At 36.3% G+C, this 21174-nt stretch overlaps 1 protein-coding gene across 5 annotated transcripts in view; it reads right to left on the bottom strand.

Moving 5' to 3' along the window:
• The window catches only part of Lrp1b (LDL receptor related protein 1B), a 1927307-nt gene that overhangs the window by 622004 nt on the left and 1284129 nt on the right, over nucleotides 1–21174 (bottom strand). For all 5 annotated transcript variants that reach the window (XM_037205578.1, XM_028868856.2, XM_037205579.1 and 2 more), the window contains 2 exons: nucleotides 8486–8617; nucleotides 6400–6627 (listed from right to left, as the gene is read on the bottom strand). In XM_037205578.1, the coding sequence (XP_037061473.1) occupies nucleotides 6400–6627; nucleotides 8486–8617 (360 nt within the window). The remainder of the gene's footprint in view (nucleotides 1–6399; nucleotides 6628–8485; nucleotides 8618–21174) is intronic.

Below are 21174 nucleotides of genomic sequence, written 5' to 3' on the forward strand. Positions count from 1 at the left end.
GACATAAATTAACACACCTATGAACACCTAATTTTTGATAAAGAAGCTAGAAATACAAACTGGAAAAAAAGAAAACATCTTCAACAAATGATACTATTCAAACTGGATGTCAGCATATAGAAGAATGCAAATAGATTCTGCACAAAACTCAAATAATAAGCCAGAAACACACACCCATGCTGTGGGATGTTCTGTATGTTAAATGTGTTGCTCTGATTGGTTAATAAATAAAGCACTGGTTGGCCAGTAGTCAGGCAGGAAGTATAGGCAGGACAAGGAGAGAGGAGAATTCTGGGAAGTGGAAGGCTGAGGCAGAGAGATGCTGCTAGCCAATGCCATGAAAAGCAAGATGCAAGGTACCGGTAGCCACAAGCCACGTGGCAACTTATAGATTAATAGAAATGGGTTAATTTAAGATATGAGAACTAGATAGCAAGAAGCCTGCCACGGCCATACAGTTTGTAAGCAATATAAGTCTCTGTGTGTTTACTTGGTTGGGTCTGAGCTGCTGCGAAACTGGTGAGTGAGAGATTTGTCCTGACTGTGGGCCAAGTAGGACTGGAGAAAACTCCAGCTACACACTGGGAAAAGGAAAGCATCTTCATCAAATGATACTATTCAAATCGGATGTTTTTATGTAGAAGAGTGCAAATAGATTCTGCACAAAATTCAAATACAAGTCAATTAAAGACCTCAACATAAAACCAGATACACAGAACTTGATAGAAGACAGAGTGGGGAACAGTCTGGAACTCATTGGTGCAGGAGATAACTTTCTGAACAGAATATCAATAGCAGGCACTAAGATCAAAAATCGATAAATGGGACTTCATGTAACTGAAAAGTTTCTGTAAGGCAAAGGACACCACCAACAAAGCAAAATGGCAGTCTACAATGGGAAAAGATATTACCCACTCCACATCTGATAGATGTCTAATATCCAAAATATATAAAGAACTCAATAAACTAGTTATCAAAAATCAAATAATCCAATTTAAAAATGGGGCACAGATCTAAATAGAGAATTCTCAATAGAGGAATCTGAAATGGCTGAAAAAACCACTTAGAATGTTCAATATCCTTAATCATCAGTACAATGTAAATGAAAATTACTCTGAGATTCCATCTTACACCTGTCAGAACAATTAAGATAAAAAAATACGAGTGACACCTCATGCTGGTGAGGATTTAGAGCAAGGAGACCACTCCTCTATTGCTGGTGGGAGTATAAACCTATACAGCCACTATGGAAATAAGTGTTTTTGTTTCTCAGAAAATTGGGAATTGATCTACTTCAAATACCAGCTATACCACTCTTGGGCATATACCCAAAGGACACTCCATTCTACCACAAGAATGCTTGCTCAACTATGTTCATTGCAGCTTTATTCATAATAGCCAAAACCTGGTAATATCCTGGATGTCACTCAATTGAACAATGGATAAAGAAGTTGTGGTACATTTATTAACAATGGATTGTTATTTGTAAAATGATATTTTTATTTTAAAAAGTGGAACTAGGAAAAAATATTTCTGAGAGTGGTAACCTAGGCCCAGAAAGACAAATATGGAATGCATTCATGTATGTGTGGATATCAACTGTTAAGTAAATAATGATCAAGTTCCAAACCACTAACCCAGAGAAATTAGGTAAAGAGGAGAACTGTAGGGAGGAAGCATAGGTCTCACTGGGTGGGAGAAATAGAATAGATTCTGTGGGTAGATGGAGTATCTAGAGGGATCAGGTGGGGAAGTGATGGAGGAAGAGAGCATGGGGACAGAAAGATGGAATCGGGGTACTTGGGGACTGATGTGGAAATGAGGTGCAATGAAAACTTCCTGGAATCTGTAAGAGTAAAGGTAGCTAGGACTTTTAGTAATGGAGAATATAGAGTCTGAACTGGGCATCTTTGATGGCCAAACAAGGCTTCCAGTGGTGCAACTGGGATACATTCAGTTGAGTTGTTGGCCAAAGAGATCCAAATGAGGTCCCTAACAACCCAGGCTGATGCTAGGATGGAAGGTTGCCTTCTGAAAAGGGACAGCAGGGCCTCACTGCCAAGGACAACTTCCAATAGCTTATTGAAAGCAGAGAGGTTGAGTTGGTGTGGGCTTGGAGCCTTCAACCCTACATTCTAGTCTCCTTGGCATGAGAAGGTACTCTGTGGGCTACAGAAAGAAAAACCTGGACACCAACTCAGCCACAAACACCACCATCTACAATCTATCTTGCCTGCAACATGTGCTGGGGCAGTGGCAGTGCAGAGTATGTGAGCATGGCCAGACAATGTTTGGCTTAATGTGAGGCCCACCCCACAAGAGGTAGCCCATGCCCTAATCTGCCTGGAAGGCCAGCAAACTGGAGACTGGATATCCTAAAGGCCTAGGATAAAACCAAACACCACTGGAAAAAATTACTAATGATATTCTGCTCTACTGATAGATTGGTGCCTTGTCAAGTAGTTGTCAGAAATGTTTCTGCCAGCAGCAGGTGGAAGAGGGTGCAGAGCCCACCACAAAGTATTATGCAGAGAGAGTCTAAACTGGAGGTCTCCATAGGGTTGCTCACCTCCAAGATCTGGGAATACCACAGAAGACGGGGAGGAAAGACTATAGGAGTCAGGGGATAGAGGACAACAGGAGAATGTGGCCCACCCAATCAACTATGCAGAGTTTACTTGGGCTCACAGAGACTGAAGAGGCAAGCCAGGGGCCTGTATGGGTCTGTACCAGGTCCTCTGCTTATGTTATGGCTGTTACCTTGGTGCTCTTGTGAGACTCCTAACAGTGACAGCAGGTGTATCTCTGATCCTTTTGTCTGCTCTTGAGACTCTTTTCCTCCTATTGGATTGCCTTGTCAGGCCTCAGTATAAGGACTTAGAATTTCTTGCTTTGTCCTGTTTGGCTGTCATCTCTTGGAGACCTATACTTTTCTGAAGAGGAAATGGAGGGGGAGTAGGTCTGGGGGAGACAGGAGCTGGGATATCTACAAGGAGTGGAGGGAGGAGAAATTGTGGTGGGGATGTATTGTATGCAAGAAGAATCTTCTTTCAGTTAAAAGGAAAAAAAAGAAAGACCTACTGAAAAGGAACAGAGCATAACCATGTGCAGTGGAAGAGCAAGGTCTTCAGAGGCCATCCACAGGGCTACAAAAGGACTGATGGATAAATAAAGTATATAGACTACTGTCGGAATTTGTGATACTCTGATGAGGTCCAAAGCCAAACTTTCAAAAGTTCATTGCTGGCTTTGCTACTAATGGAACTTTCTACCAGTCTGTATTAGTTACTTTTTTTGTTCCTCTGACAAGACGCTGTGACCGAAAGTAGTTATGGAAGATAATTTTGCTGTATGGTTCTAGAGGTATGAGTCCATACGGCAGGGAGGGATAGCAGCAAACTGTAAGCATGGCAGCAGGTTCAGAAAGCTGAGTGATCACATTTACAAAGGCAAGAATGAATCAGATTTGGGGAATTGATAGTGCAGCAAAGCTATTGATGAACCACCTGCCTCCACCTTAGAATTAAAGGGCATCTTATACTAAAGACAAACCAGGCTCATTCCTGCTTATGATTAGACGTCTGTTTCTCAAGGACTGGGCTATGCCACACCTGTAACCTTAACTACAAAACCATCTTGCAATGCTACATTTCTTTCAAAGGGTTGAAATGTCTACTTTGTTACTTCCACCTTGTTAGATGCTACTCCTATAACCCTGCCTAGTTTGCAAGCCAAATCCTTCATTTCAAAATCCCCTACCCATGAACTATAAAAACCTTGTCTTCCTCATGCCCAATGATGAACTCTTGAACCCTGCCTTAGGGAAGATAGCCCATGTATGCAAATTAAAACAAAAGCTTTCTTTTGCTTGCTTAGTTAATTTGGCCATGATGATTTTGGAGAGTGGTCCTTTCTCCTCCCATCTTTGGGCCTTACACCTTAACTCTCAAAGACCTTCCCTACATACATTCTCCAGTAAGACTCCACACCTAAACCTTCCCAAACACCACCAACAACTAGTGGCCTACTATTCAAAAACATGAACATATGGGGGCATTTCTCACCCAAACCACCACATAGTCTTTAGCGAGGCTGCACTGTGGAAGAAAGGCAAGTCCACTGAATTTGTGAAGAATGGGAGAAACTTTGACAGAGCTTCTACCTTTACCTTCAGGTTAAACTCTCTTTGTCTGCCTTTATATTTGTTCCCTTTGATAGCTCCACAATCTCCACCTAGTCCAAGTCTCTACCACTTATCAGAACCACCAAAACAGCCAAATAATCTTCAAAGAGCTATCAAAGTGTTTACCTGCCCAGTCCAGGACTCTCTATTAGACATCTTTGGTAAAGGTATCACTCCCAAAGTAAAGCTAAATGTCTTACTCTGCCCTCTTTAAAACAGATACCTTTCTGTACATTAACATAGAAATCATGGCTTTTAGCAGTATATGTGTAAAGAACTTTATGGGATCAGGCTCTATTTCTTCAGCTCCCTGGGCTTGCCTGTGCTGTGCCCTCTCTGGAGGATATGGGTATCACAATGGCTATCCTGTATCTCTCCCTCCATTTCTTCTCCTACAGAAAATACTTGTTCAGAATACTTTTATTTTATATCGTAATAAGTAAATGTATTATTAGTGAAATGATATTATTGCTCAATTTGGACAGGCAGTTGCAATTAAAGTGTGCTAAGTGGAAAAGTCTTGTGTTTTTCTGACATATATACTCCACAAATTTGGATTGGATTTCAATTCTACCACTACAGTCAGAAGCCTATCCCTTAATGTTTATAAACAGCATGTTTAGCTGTATACAGCTCTCAGAGCATTTGGAGAAATATATTCACATTGTGGATAAAGGTCCTGAGCTCCTTCCTGAACTCTAGAGGAGGACCAATTCAGGGAATATAATACTTCTTCATGCCCATTATAAATTTTACATCCAGCACTGTAAGAAACAAGTTCTGTAAAAAAAGGAAATCATCACATTAGTTTCTCAGACTTCCTTTTAATTGAGTTGGAAATAAACTTGATCACTTCCGACAAATTAATACTGAATTAATATTCAGTGAGTTGTTTTCACAGGATCAATATGTGATCAATTGGTCTAAATACAGGCACACCTCAGTTGTTAGTTTTCTATCCCCCTGTGCACACCTGAAACTCCTGAAAGGATGTGGTTTGAGATCTGCATCCTACATTGCTCTAATTAAGAACTTAAACACTCTTGACTTCTGAGCCATCTCTCTCTTTTCTGCAGATGAGACAAAGGGAGGATGATCTGGGGGAGAAGGGAGAGGAAACTGGCTGTGATGTAGTGTATGAGAGAAGAATCTATTTTCAATTAAAAATATGAGATTAAAAACATGTTACTAATCATTTGCAAATAAAGATATTTAGTAAAATGAAAAAAAAAAACAAGCACTTCTCAAATACAGTTTGATTTAAAACTTTCAGTACTCTTCAATGCAAAGGTGCTTGAGCAAGTCAATAGGAGTAAGATGACCCTACCTTGCAGTCCTCTTGAAATGGCTATATCAAGTGCAGAGGGCCTACAGTCGCAGGGAAAGCAAGTTTGATCTGGTTTTCAGTCACAGTGAATAGAGTCCAGTGAAGACTCATTTACCAAGCTAGTGACTGACATGAAGTGAAAACAGCCAACATACAAGCGCATAGTACACTAATTCAATGCTGAGTCCAGCCACTGCATTCATATATATGTTTAATTCCAGCTGGATTTTATAGTTTAAAATTATTATTATTATTATTATTATTATTATTATTATTATTATTATTATCACAATGTGTATTTATGTTCACGCACATGCACATGAGCCCATATATGTCACAGCAGGCACTTAAAAGTCAGGGGATAACTTACAGGTGTAGACTCTGTAGTACAGTAAGTATTTTTACCCACTGAGCCATCTTGCCAGTTCTTTCTTTCTTTTTTTTTTTCTAGTTAATTGAAGTTAATTTCCTGAGAGCTTATGAGAAATCTTCTGGAATATTTCCCAGTGTAATATTTTTAAAGAGAGGCTTGGATACAAAGCTTAATTCAGAGGACTGGAGCAGTCCTTGCTGTACTCTATGCTGTCTCCATGTGAGTAGCTTTTCGTGGCAGCCAAAAAAAAAAAAAAAGCCTTTTAACGTATTTGGACATTTGAGAATTTTAATTTGTTCAGGAATTTTCCCTTTGAATGGAACTAAATTTCTAGTTATCAAAGTGCTGTGTGATTTAACTGTGGCATTTGACATTTGTAGAGATGGAGTATACTATTGCTTCTTTGAATAACCAATTTCAGCTTTCAATTGAGTTGACCAATGTAGGAATAATGTAAAAGAAACTGTTTACTACAAACGGAATAACAAACATTGTTGGGGTCGTCCAAATTTTTACCTCTTGAAATAACTGTTTCTAGGCCTGTTCCATTAATGAAAGCCCGTGTTATGGTTTGTGTTTTGATGTCTGTCCAGTACAAACGCTCCTCAGTGGCATCAAAGTCTATTACAGCAACGTCATCAATATCTGGGACAGTGAAGGCCGTGATGAAGTTCACATATGGATTGTCAATGTCCACTCCTCGGATCTCAGACCGTCTTGCATAAAGAAGAAACTTTTTCATTTCTAGAAAAATAAATTAAAGTGATCATTTTTCTTATATTGATGAGTTTAAGACAGTCTAGAAATTCTAAAATAGCAACTTTCGATGACTTCAATTTTAACACAAGAGGATAATAATAAAATCTGATGGAAACAATGTATAGATCATCTATCCCAAAGCTACTCAGAACAAATATTTGTAAAAACAAGTTAGGAAATCATTAAATAATAACATTTAGTTTGAAATGTCAAGAAATACGTAGTAATCAATTTTTATCTCAGCACAACAAAACATTGCTTACTAAAGCCAGGTGTGGAGGTGCAGGCAGATCTCTGAGTTCCAGGCCAGTCATAGCTACATAGTGAGACCCTGTCTCAACAAACAACACAAAAAGAACAAAAAAATCCAAAAAACAACAAACAACAACAAAAAAAAAAAACTAGAACTTGCTGGATGTATGTTCTCAACAACAATATTTCATATTGGTGTATAATTAAAATAATATAGTCTTTTATTAAATTATTTTAAAGTAATTAAGAGTATTTTTTCTAAAGAGAAGTCACTGAACAAAATTAGGCATTTTTTTTAAGTCAATTCAGGTAATCCCTATTAAAATTAGGGCTCAGGTAGTGTTTATTGTAAATTTTTTGTTCTGGTATTGGTAAGTCTTCGGGTACTCTTGTTGTACTGTTTGTGAAATAGGAGTTATAGTTATTCTAATATTTATTGTCAGGTTGTTGTTATTTTGAGGAATTCAGTAATCCAACAAGAGGGTCCATGGTACTACTCTTCACATATAGTGAGACAGACTGCCTAACATACAACTCCTGGATTCTCAGCAGGGATCTGTAAAATGACCAGCATGCTCTATTCCCTCCACTCTCTACTAGCTGATGGGTGTCTGTCATTTCTCTGTGGGACTGGACCTGTTAAGGACAATATGAAGAGAAAGTGAGCACAGTGAATGCCATGCCTCTTCATGTCTGTAATATGCATGTGACCCTGCCATGGGTATAGAACTTGTTACATAACTTCATTATAATAAAAGATGGGACACTCCTCTCCCAACAACATGCCTCCACCCATGAGAGAAAACACCCCAATGTCCCCAGCATGGCGCTCTGATTTGGTGGAACTTGCAGCTCCCTATACCAAATGTTTCTTCTCTCAATTACCTCTTGTCTTAATTACTCTTGATAGCCTTCTGTGTGCTTTTATAAATTATTAATTGACAGAAACATGAATCTGGGTCAGAGGAGTCTGGTCTTGCCCTATAATAATTACAAAGAATTAAAGCCAATAATAAGAGTCTCATAATTTAAGTTCTGATAAATGATTCTATTTTCTGCCCTATAGATTAACTACTTTACCAAGAAAAATATTTATTTTCATTAATTCAATTTACTTAATATATATACATATATATATTTCCAAGCTATATGGTTGTCTTTTTGTTGTTGTTTGTTTTCATTTCCCCCTTCAGGTTGGCAATGTCCTGTTAAATGAACAGGAAATTAAAACTGGTGAGTGCATCCTGCTATACTGGTTATCTAAGTTATCTCTTCCTCAAAGTGCATTTATACTCACTCATACATCTCCCTGTTTTACAGAGATAAACTTTGCTAAGGCATCAAATAAGAGAGAAGCAAGAAAAAAATGAAAAGGGTAATAAACAGTAAATGTAACATGATACAATTTAAAGTAGTGTCAGTTTCCCCAGAAATAGCAGCTGAATTCTTAATAGTGGCTGCCAGCAGCCACACCTAAGGTGTTCTTAAAGACATTCAAAACCTCTTCCACTTCACTCTGAGTAAAATCTGAATGCTCACAGAATCGGAGATTCTTCCATTCAGATGTGGCTATGAACTATGGGAAACTTACCATAGCAGGTCTTCTTGTCAGAGGAAAGCTTCATTAGGTGGGGGCAGGCACAGGCTGCACTCCTATTATGATTGATGAGACACAGGTGAGAGCACGGGCCTTTACCCTCATTGGCTGCACAAGGATTGGAAGCTGCCAACGACACAGTGGAATAGCAACAGTGAATAGGGAGAATGTCAGGGGCCTTCTGAGGTCGATTCACTTAGTGATCCAAAGTAAAGTTTTCTTCCCTGAGCCCACAGAGTTACTATGAGAATGGCAGGCAGTGTGCACATCACTGGAAACTTTCCATCCCCTAAAGTTCAAAGCTAAGATAACTTTCTTCATTCCCCCTCTTATTACAGAAGCAAAGACAATTGAAGGACTAGGGAGGGAAATTATCAGGAATCACTGCTACACTAAAATATAGCAATGATATATGTTATATATTCTAACATATAGCAATAAAGCTCAGGTAGATCCTGTCATAGATGTTGGAAGTTCTGATGGGTGTATTCATGTTCCTAACCTGCCTTAGATGCTGACTTCTGGCCTGATCTCTTGCAAATGGACCAGGGAACTGCTGTAGTAGACATCTTCCTTCTCTCCCACTTTCCCTAGGTTTATAACACATGCTAGGCAGAGCACCCAGCACTGAACTACTTCCCAGTCTCTCTATCATGCCTTGGGATGAGGTTTTCATTTCATGCTTATTTTGTGTGTGTGTGTGTGTGTGTGTGTGTGTGTGTGTGTGTGTGTGTGTGCCAACAATCCATGGAATGAATGTAGCAATCAGAGGACAATTTGCAGAAATTGGTTCTCTCATTCTACCATGTGGGTCCTAGTGATCAAATTTGGACTGTCACATTCTGTGAGAAGAAACTTTACAAGCTGAACCATCTCTCCTGCCCCAAAGACTTTTATGTCAATTGATCAACAACTATTATCTTCATTCTTATTTTAATAGAGCTTGCCTATTTATTTAATAGAATTTTTATTATTTTATTATTGCTATTACTTATTCGTTATAATGTGGAGGCCCAAATTACTCAGGGTCTGAGAATCTGAGCTTGCTTTATCTAGCAGGGCTTTACAAGGGGATGATTCGACCACGGGCTCATTATCAGGTGTTTGGAAGGGTTGACATTTGGCTGTGAGGTGTGCTTTGATCTAGAAAGGGGGAGGTCCTTTGCCCCACCTTTTGGCATTGTTATAAAAAGCCCTTTTGAAGAGACAGAAGGGGCCACTGGGTATTGACCCAGGTACTCCCGAAGCTATCCTGTGTTTCTGTCTTTCTCCTCTTCACTATCTTTCTATTTAATATTTTCTTATCCCTCTCTCCTCATAGGAATCCTGGGAAAAGTCAGAGATGGCCTCCCACATTATAACAGTATAAAGTCGTTAGATCTAGGCTACTAAATTGAAGGCAGAAAGAGTCATGCCTTCTGACCTCACTGGTAGGAATTTAGCTTTCAACTAATGAATATGTCGTTTCTAGCAGATGGACTTATTGCTCTGGGTTGCCACAGTTCAAGGCATACCACCAAAGCTGTATGCAATGTCATATTGAAAAAGGGAAGCCCCAGAAAGATCTCTCTGACCTTCTCTGTCCACTTTTCCTGAGATAGGTCATAAGTCCTAGGTCAGCGTTTTTTGACCTTTCCCTACAGTCAGTCCTATGGCTGGCCTGTGAGAGGTACCTTTCAAATCTCCAGAGAAAATGGGTATCTTCATCTCCATGGAAGAATGCTAATTGACCAGCCTCAGAATGCCCCCACCTAGGGCTCTGCCCATCATTTTCCATCACATTTATCTACTAGTGCCCTTGTTTCATCAAATGGAGATGAAAATGCACAGCTTGTATTATCTTTCCTCTGAGACTCCTTATAAATAAAATTTGATTCAAATGAGTTTATGTTCTTTTGTTGTTATGATAGCAGTTTCAACTGTGAACTAGGAGTATAAAAAATTATTTTTCCCATCCCCAAGTAGTTAGCGTTAGTGTTATAAGATCTTAAATCACAAAGAATAAAAACGTGAGACTATATAATTAATATAGACAAGATGTGAGAAATTAGCTGTATACTCAATATGCATTTGGGAGTTCATCACACTTCCCACGTGAAGAAGGCAAAGCAGGATTTTCCTTTGTATTAGTTAACAATAATTTTTTTTTTAGAAAGGGAAATAAAAGTTTCTGAAACAAGTCATCTGCTGAGAAAACCTGATAACAAACGAAACCAAGAGAAAAAGATAGAAGCTTCGAGCCAGGAGACTCCTCATGGCCAGCTTCTCCACCACCCAAATTCCTATGCAATCTACCTTGTCTCACCCTTCCACTTAATTTGCATTAATTAGTGTCCCAAAGGGATTGTTAGAGTTACAAATGAAGTGAGCATATGGGAAAGATGGAGGCTGAGCGGTGCTGCAGGACAGGAGGATCTGAAGGAAAGAAGACTCTAGATGACAGTGTCCCAGCACCTAGAGCCAGGGCTCCCAGTGGCTGCAAGGAGAAAGAGAAAACTCAAATTTCCCCACACTTGAAAAAGAAAGGAAAAGAATGAAGAAAAAAGAAATAGTAAACATAGGAACAAATGCAAGGTGAGGAAAGAATAATAGGTTTTTTAAATTATACTGAACAGAAAAATGACTCCTTTTGGAGCAATTAAAAGCAGATTCTTTAACAGTCCTGTGTGTGCTACTTGATTTCACTCTATTTTTAATTTTTAGTCCAGAATAATTCTCACTCTTCTCAGCATGCTACAATTATGAACTCCCTTTTAAAAAAAATCAAACATATTAAAATTCTATGTACTTAGAATAAAAACTCACACTGATTTTATAGCCCAGTGTCTATATTAATGGTAAGGCTATAATGTATAATTCACAATATTTTCTGCTTCACAGCTTGGAAAATCCACAAAGAAATCTTGCCTTTCATTTTAATCTCATTTCACTTTGAAATAATACTGCTAAGTCTTTTAAAAGTTTTCTTCTTAGTAAACATCTGAGCCAGCTACCTATTCTAATGACCCAGTTGAGAAATTTGGTTCACAATACTCGTTTTGTGACATAAGGTGGGGGTTAACAGATGGTAACCCGAAACAAGTCCAGCCTACTGACAGTTTTTGTAAAGTCTGAATGTATCATAGCTGAGCACCTTAATTTGTATTATCCATGGCAACTTTGGTAGTGAAAAAAAAATGTGTATATATATATGTATATATATACACATTCGTCGATTTTGGCAGAGGCTTCCTGTTCCACAAAACCTTCAAACATTTCTTCATCTAGAAATGTTTTGTCAACCCTTGATAGAAAATAATTAATGGTTTTCTGTCAAATACTATTATAAAATCTACTATCAATACAGAGATTGTGCCCCCCCCAATACTGTTTCAATGTATCCTAGAGAGGACCACCGTGGAGTGTTACAAGCACTGACAGTTTTTTTTTCTAAATCCCATGAGGTCAAACAAAGAGCTTTAGAGACACCTGTGTCATCTCTCCTCATTTACAGTTTAAGTACTGACTAAGCTCAGGATTGCTCCAAACATCGAGCAGCTGGGAAATATGGTTGAAAAGCCAACATTGTTATTGCTCCAAGGAGCTTTATGTTCAATCTTTAAGGAAGGCTTACACAGCTCTCTCTGATTGTGCAACACACTCAGAGTAGATTCCCTCCATCTTCTGCATGGTTGTCTGCAGTTCGGCAGTCAGCTCTTAATTTAATCAGCTACATTTGGTTGTCTTTCTAAAACACAGATCTGACAGGCTTGATGAGTTTACATGGGTCCCATCGTTCCCTCACGCAGACTCAAAAACAACACTTCCCTTGGGACTCCTCTAAGGGGTCCACCAATTCCTTCTGTTCATCCTTCAGCTCTTTATCACTATTATACTAAGTTTTGTTTTAAAAAAAAAAAAGCCATTAATCTTAAAAAAAAAAAAAAAAAAAAAAAACAAAGCAAAGCAAAAAAGCCCACAACATTTAAGCTTTGAAGCATTTTCCTCATTTACTGCTTTATATAATTATTTGTTGCCTGCCCTAAAACTTCCCTAAGTTGTGTTTTTGTGTGTGTGTTGAGGAGCGAGGGAGGCGGGAGGGGGGGATTGTTTGTTTTACAGAGATCTGCCTGCCTCGGCCTCTCTCTATCAGTTTATTTTTTTTTATTTGTGATTGTACTGGAGACTGAGTCAGGGTTATGTAGTCTCTGAATTTATTTGTTATTGTACTTGTTTTGAGCCTGGTGTATTCTGGGTGATCAAGAAAATCCATAGATTTGTTTATTTACTTGAGATTGTACTGGGATTGAGTCCACAGCCTTTGTGTGTTGAAGGTTGCTACTGTAGCAAGAAAGTTTCCATAGAGTAGCACTCAAAGAAAAGATGGGGCTGAAATCAAATAAAAATTATCACCAAACAAAGAGGGATGAACTGGGCTAACGAATTGCATTTCTGAACTACATGTGGCAAGGTGATAGGATCTATGTTTTTTTTTTGTTGTTGTTGTTGTTCATTCATATATTTTTTTCTTAAAATCCTGATGGCACCCATGATTATATTAGGCTTAGCCACCTCTGGACCCACTGCTGACTCACGCATGTGTGTGATACATGATTGGAAATGGCAGCAATAAACACCCAAAAAGTGAATTAAACCTCCTAAAGCATACAAAGACTGAAGCTGAGAAGAGACAGTCAATAATACATAAGTATAACCCATGGCAGGAGAACTAGTATTCCTCACACATCACGTAAGTCCAAAGTGGACTGTGAAAGAAATATTACTGTTAGAGAAAATTTCATATTTCATGTAAACTACATTTAATTCTAGTTTATTTTTAATCAGGAAAAGAAAACACTTGGAGGACATATAACTATTTTTTTTCTGGAAAATTCTAATAAAACACATGCAAATGTTTTTATGCAATATGAACTATGTATGCTATTTATTTAGCTAATAAAATCATGTTGAATGCTGAATATAGGGGTTGGTTTTGTTTTATGAGAGAAAGACTTTTCTATCCCTTTTCATAGTAAGAGCCATCATACTAATAAATATAACTGGTGAAGAATAATTGCCAATATAACAACAAATTATATTTTTAATATTATTTAGGAAAATGTCAATCTTTACACTTGATGCTAAAGAAATTAAGGAAGCATCTTATTTATTTACTTTGTATTTACACTATTGTGGATCTAACTCAAGGCCTTTCTCATTTTATGCCAGCTTCTAAATCCAAAGCAGATGCTCAGCCAAACGTAACAAATGAATACACATACTGCTTCAATCTCACCTGATTCCATCAACACATTCAGCAGGTAATTCCACTACCTTATGTCACATTTTATACTGTGTTCAATTTTTATAAAATATAAAAAATCACATTTGATATTTCATCAATATATGTACTATAGGAATGATTTATTAAAAACACAAGTAGCTGTTCTATTTATTTGTACACAGTTCTCTTAAAAGGGAAACCGCAAACATGTAATAGGTAAAATGCATTGTAGAAATGCATTAACATTTCATAGGTGAAGTTTATGTCAGAATCAACAATAAAATTTTAGTCATTATAAAGTGTAATGTTACTTAAATTACTTGCAGTTTATTTCATTTTTCTATTTTCATTTAGAAGACAAGCAATTTTTTGTCAACAACTTTTAGCATTTAAAATAGATTCTGTTTCAAATCAAATAAATCATCCACTGATAGTATATAAATATATAAAATAAAAAAGGCTGGGGATAAATTTCATTTGAAGAGCATTTTGATAATAAGTATGAGATTTTTAACTTTAGTTCACATAACACAAGAGAGAAAGAGAGAGACTTACAATGCAAAGAATAGATATGTTAAGTGTTCTTATGTAGGGTAGAATATTGCAGATATACACATATTCACATACACACGCGCGTGCATGTGCACACATACACAAACACACACACACACGAATATGGATGTGTGAGAAAGAGGAAAGAGAAGTATGATTGATGTAAGTAGCATTTGAAAGAGTAACTTTGAAAGTGAAGAATCAATTGTATCCTACAAATACTTGAGATTGTCCTCTACCATGCTAGTTATGGCTTTGTGAATATTTTCCATTGTTTTAAATCTGGGAGCCTCTTAGTAGCTATAGGAAAATTGTTGGAAATTACATATGAAAAAAAAAAAAAAAATATATATATATATATATATATATATATATATTAATGAAATGTCTCTGTACTTCAGGTTGCATAAGTGATATTTTTGACCTTTAAGAAGCAATGATATCGGCAATGTTCTTAGAATCTAATGTTTTGTCTTTATGTTTTGTGTTTTGCAAAATGAGATACTATTTTCCTATTTCTCTAAAAATTTTATTATATATAATGAATTGCATATTAAATGTTTTAATTTATTAATTAATTAAATTAAGGTAGGTATATCATAATACCTACATTTACTTTGTGATTATTATTTCTCATAATATACAAAAGTGTTTTATAAAGAATATTTGTCAACTTCTATATGAAAACCTATTTGATAAATTCTTTTCTGTGTTTACTTACAGCAAGCTTTATTTTCTCACTGAAAAACAAAAATCCTTACCCCACTGCAGGCATAACATATATTTTGTTTTTCTATTCTCTGACTTGAAATTAGAAATTAAACATAATGCCAACAAAAGCTATAATATTAAAACACAAAGATATATTAAAATATTAATATCCATTCCTCATAGTTTCTGATTCCTTATCATAGTAATATTGATAATTACTATGCAAGAAATTTTACATAACTGTTAGAAAAATAGAAAATATTAAGCTGTAAAGGAATATGATTAATTATTAAGATATTGTTAAAACCTTGTTATCCATTTAAGATGAATTTTCAAAACTGACATATTATCTCAATAAATGCTTTTACAGAGAAATATATCAATTATTGTTTTAAAGCATTTTAAGAGATGGGACTATGCTTAATTGGTACTAATGGATATATAATATCTGCCATTATTGTTTCAACTGGTTTGCTTCATTGGCTAGTAAAATCTGGCTATAATTCTGAGCACAATGAAAACCATAAATTTCATTAAAACTGTCCTTAAATCAGCATGAGCAGAAATCCTTACAGGAGAAAGGCGACATTGCTTTTGCTTCATTTAACTTTGCTCTAAAAATCAATATAACTAATCAATTTGTCAATGGTGGATGAATAAAGATATTTTTTTCTTTATAAATATTGTCAAGAAAAGTTTTTCTAGAGAAATATTTTATTGAGCCAAATGGAAGCATTTATTATTACAACTACTTTTTGAGAAACAGTCAATCTATTTGTAAAACACAATGGATAAATGATATAAAAATAATCTACAAAAATGAATTCCCAAACACCTGAACATGATGTCTGACACCTGAAATATCAGCCTCTGAGAACCATGGAGAGCTCAAGGCTGCCTGCAGGACAAAATTGGATGTCATCTCAACAATCAAAACAAACAAGAACTCCAAAGACTAAAAGACTAACTTTTCAAAATCAAAACAACAACTTATTTTAAGACCCCATGTTAGGAAATGTGCTGAGAAATTTTTTAAGCCTCGTTCTCATAATTGATTTAATGGAAATTTTAGTTTATAAATATAAATTGTTCCCATTTGCAGAAGAGTAAACTTTGAAAGCGTTTAAAAATAGTCACATCAGGCAACAATTCTTAGCATTTGATTACAGAATAGGAGACATAACTATTGTAATACCACACCTTTCTAAATAGTCCAGTTCATTTATGTTCATCATCCCTGCCACTACCACCCCTATATATAGGATTCTTCATGGAAAGTAGGGGATGATGGCATTACTATAGGAAGAATGCTTAAAATCTATTTAATATGATGGATTTTTCATCTACAGTGAAACTCCTCAGTGTATCCCCCATTATTTTACTTCTGTGTTTTCACCTGTTTCTCTGAGGGCAATACTATATTTATATCATTTTAAACCATTTGAACCTCTAACAATTCAAGATCAAAATATCAGCACCTAGTCTTTGAAAATAATGTTTCTTGCAAAATAATAGTCTTTATTAACAGAAAATTAAGCCCCTTTAAAGCAGATTTTGTTCAGACAACAGAATTGTATTTTCAAGAGGACTGGTCTGGAAATTGGGTGATGTTGACTAGACAGATATGATTCTGTGACAGTCTTAAGTTATTTTAAGAAAATATTCTAAGCAGAGCAATAAGAAAATACATCTTTGATCTGTAATCTCTCTATAATTCACGTACCTATCAATTATCTGTATATCTCTCTATAATCTGAAAACAAGTCAAATAACTCTCCCTACAGGCTTTGCTGACATTCCCCAGGCAGCCAAATCCAGTATACATGATAGTTATTTAATTGATTTGTTTATAACATATCTGCAAGAATCAAATCTTAAAGCCAATATAGTACCCTAACCTCTCAGCTTTGGGTTGACACTTTCTTTATTCTGAAATCATACAATAATGTCTTCTTTTGGTACTGATCTTGATCTCCACATTCTTGTGTGCCAGTTTTGGTTTTCTCAAAGTCTGTACTCCCTCTTGTTTTCTGGAGTATTCTTTATAAATCTCATCCAACTTCTTGACTTCAACATATAATCAATTGATTGAAAGCTCAGTTTATCCACTAAACCATGTTTAATAAAACTATGGACTACAGGCTGATCCTAAGTTGTATGGGGCATCTCAGCCATATTTTTACATGAGCTTTCCCTTGCCTTATTTTGCTAACTGACTGTTGGAAAATATTATTTTAAGGTGTGTTACTTTTGTTTATGTTGTATTTCTTTAACTCTGTGAAGCTGTTACTGTGCCTGTCTAAAACACCTGATTGGTCTAATAGAGAGCTGAATGGCCAATAGCAAGGCAAGAGAAAGGATAGGTGGGGCATAGTGATATTTTATTTGTGCTCTAACAAATAAAGCTTGCCTGGGGATCAGAGGAAAACGCCAGCCATTATATTAAACATAGAGGCTAGGCAGTGGTAACACATCTCTTTAATCCAAGCATTCAGGAGGCAGTGATTCATCTGGATCTCTGTGAGTTCAAGGCCACACTGGAAACAGAGCCAAGTATGGTGACATATGCCTTTAATCCCAGTGCTAGTTAACCATAGAGGTCTGAAGGTCTAGACAAACAGACAGGAAGTGATATAGCTGGGCAGGAAGAGGAAGTGATAAAGCTGGGCAGAGAAAGGAAGTAAGATGGTAGGGCATAGAAAGGTGTATAGGTGTGAGTAAACAGGAACCAGCTCTCTCTGGAGGCTTAGGAGTTGATAAGGTGAGGTTGGCTGTGCAGCTTGTCCTATTCCTCTGCTCTCTGAGGTTTTAGCCCAAGATCTGACTCTGTTTTGTTTTGTTTTTTATTAATAAACCATTTAGCAATTTGTCTTACAGGGCTTGCAGGTAGAGAGAATATATATAGAGAGAAATCTGGGAGGAGAAAGCTAGGAGCCAGAGAAGGAGGAGGACATCAGGGGCCAGCCATCCAGCTACACAAAAAGGCACGGAGTAAGAATAAGAAGAAAGAAAACAAGAAAATCCCAGAGGCAAAAGGTAGATGGGATAATTTAAGATAAGAAAAGCTAGCAAGAAACTAAGTCAAGCTAAGGCTAGGCATTCATAAGTAATAATAAGTGTGTGAAATTATTTGAGAGTTGAGTGGTGAGTCCATCAAAGAAGAGCAAAACAAAACAAAACAAAACAAAAACAAAAACAAACAACATTTTGGCACCCAACATGGGGTTATATATCCATGTAGGGCTTAAAAAAGCTTAGGGGGAAAAAAGAGGATACGACCCCTTTAAGAGGTGCTGCTGTTCAGCCAGCAGGGCAGTCGCTAAGTGAAAACAGCAAGCTAAGTAAAAAAAATGCTTATGACAGCTCAGGTACTGGCTTCCATAGCTAGGAAGGTTAAATGCAGTTCTTGGGCAGACAAACCACTGTAAGTTGACAAGTTTTATGTTTGGCTTTCCTGACCAGAGAAGCAGACAGTGCCAGCTGAGAGTCACATGTGGAGGAGCCAGCTGTACCTAAGCAGTCTAAAGTTTGCTCATGTGGTCACAAAAGGCTAGAGATGTGCAGTAAAAGAGATCCAGCCAGAAAAACGTCTAAAGAGGTTATGGTGCGATTAACAATGTGTGTAGCCTTAAGAAAAGTAAAAGGGTACAGTCATAGAAAAAAAATGAATAGTTTATAAAATAAATTTTTTAAAGAGAGAGTAAAAGAAAAAAGTCACATAAGATGGGAAATACACAGGTAGTCGGGATCGTGTATGTGCTGATTTTGAATTTTTTGACTAATAAGAAGCAAAAGACAGCTGCTAAGACACATAGAATTGTGAACTGGACTGCTAAATTGAATCAGTATAGATATGTTAGGAATGACTTAACTTTTAAAAAATGAGAAAATACATTTATAAAATGGAAATTAAAAATGCTTTTGAATTTTGTTCCTATACGAGACAAGAGGCTGTGGATTCCTAATTCACATTCCTAATATGGATCAGGTTTGATCAGGCAAGACCTCCTGAAACTTGACAGGTGATATCTATCAGCAAAGGTTACTGCTGGTCTTCCCAAGACTTGGTCATTATCTCAAAATTTTCTTTCGACGTCCACAGACAGCAGGAACAAGTATGGAGAAAATATGCCCACATTCCCACAAGTTGGGGGTGTGTGGGTGGTTTTGGTTATTTGATGGGCTATGGATGTTTATTATCTTTTAGGGGAATACAGAATATTGATACAAATTTAAAGTTACTTTTATTACACTGTATATATGTTTCTACTCTTATTAAAGGATTTTTGTATATTGATAAAAATTTAAGGTTATTTTTATTACAACATAATTTATGTATGTTTGTATTCTTGTTTAAGGTATTGTAACTGTGCAGTTTATTTCAAAATGTAAGGTAAAATTCTAGTTTTTGAAAGCTATTATTATAAACTATATAGGATAATCAGGAACATAGATTAGTGGTTAGTTATTTATAACAATCAAAATTGCAGATATGTTAGGTATGTTTTCTAGGTTAAGTAGATATATTTTAGATCTATAGGTAGTCTTCACATACCTCAAAGATCTATGGCATTTAAAATGTTTTGTTAACAAAGGTTTTTATGACAAGACACATCTCTTTCTGGCAACACAATTTACTGCAAATATGATGGGCATTGTAGAAATCCTTATGGAGTTTCATTATGAAAAAGTTAGCCACTAAGTCAAAGAAACTGTTCTTGCTTTTGACTTCTGACAATGTGCTGTGCAGACTGGACATGCAGAACACACAGGAAAAAGAATGTTGAACTTCGCCAAAGCAAGGCAGCACAGTCCTTCAAATTTCCTGCTTCACTAAAAAGTCTGCCAGATACTCTAGGCTTTTAGACTGAACATGGGTGCTGCAATGTTATAGAGGAACGTTGGGTGACTATCCAGGCAGCCAAATGTCTCTGTTGTTGGGTAATATTACATCCTTCTGGATCTTTGATTGGAGCTGAATACTAGATAGTTATAGTTTCTGTTTTCCTTTGTTATGATAGAAAATAAGTTGGGTGTAAAATTTTGATTCACTAAGATAGGATAGATAAGCATTATTTTCTTTGAATTGCTAAATACAAATGGCGGAATACTGTGAATGTAATCCTTACTTGATAATTATAATTATATATAGTGTTACTATGTTTAAGTTAAAACCCTTTCATTTTTATTTAGACAAAAAAGAGAAATGTTGGGGAATATTATTTCAGGGTGTGTTACTTTTATTTATGTTACATTTGTTTAATTCTGTGAGAGCTGTGCTACTGTACTTGTCCAAAATACTTGATGGTCTAATAAAGACAGTAAAAGTAACACAAAAAATAAGCCACGTAAAAATAGATATTACACAGAGAATCTGGATTGTGTTGTCTTTGGGATTTTTAACTGCAGAAAGACATTTTGCTGTAAAGGCTACTCAGTTAAACCAATATTTTAAAGGTATTTTGACTTCAAAATTTATGTCTAAGGATACGTTGCTTTGGAAAAGAAGTTCTGCTTTTGTTTCTATAGAAGAGAGAACCTGTGGATTGCTTTTAAGCTAATATAGTTTGATTGGCCAAGACGACCTGAAAGGTCTCAGATGACACCATGGCCTAGATGATCCAACATCCAGAAAATTTTCAAGGAAACTGGCTCAGAGAATACAATGTCACAGACTACCCTAGTCAGGACTTGACCATAATTATTAATTTTCTCAGGATTCCCATAAAATTGCCAGCACCCCCATCCAGCAGGAAGTAGTATGAGAAGCTATGCTCAAATTTCCAAAATATTGTTTATAAATGTTTATTTTTATTTAAAGGGGTTAATTTTAAATACAATCTCTCTCTAAAGAAGACAAGGGGATAGTATAGATATGATAGGATAAAAGGGTAGCTTACTGAATCTTCTTTTAAAGACCAATAACTTGTTTGAAGTGTTTTTCATGGCTATGGATTTTAGTTCATTGATACAAATTTAAAGTTAATTTTGTTATACTGTATGTATATTTCTACTCTATTTAAAAAGTATTTTGTTTGTGCAGCTCATTTGCAATTGGAATGTATAATTAATAAATGCAGATTATTAGTCATCTGTGATAATCAAACTTATAATAATGTTAGTTAAGTTTTCTAGGTATACATAGATATATTTCAAC

Source organism: Peromyscus leucopus, chromosome 4 (assembly GCF_004664715.2).
Source record: "Peromyscus leucopus breed LL Stock chromosome 4, UCI_PerLeu_2.1, whole genome shotgun sequence".
Lineage (NCBI taxonomy): Eukaryota > Metazoa > Chordata > Mammalia > Rodentia > Cricetidae > Peromyscus > Peromyscus leucopus.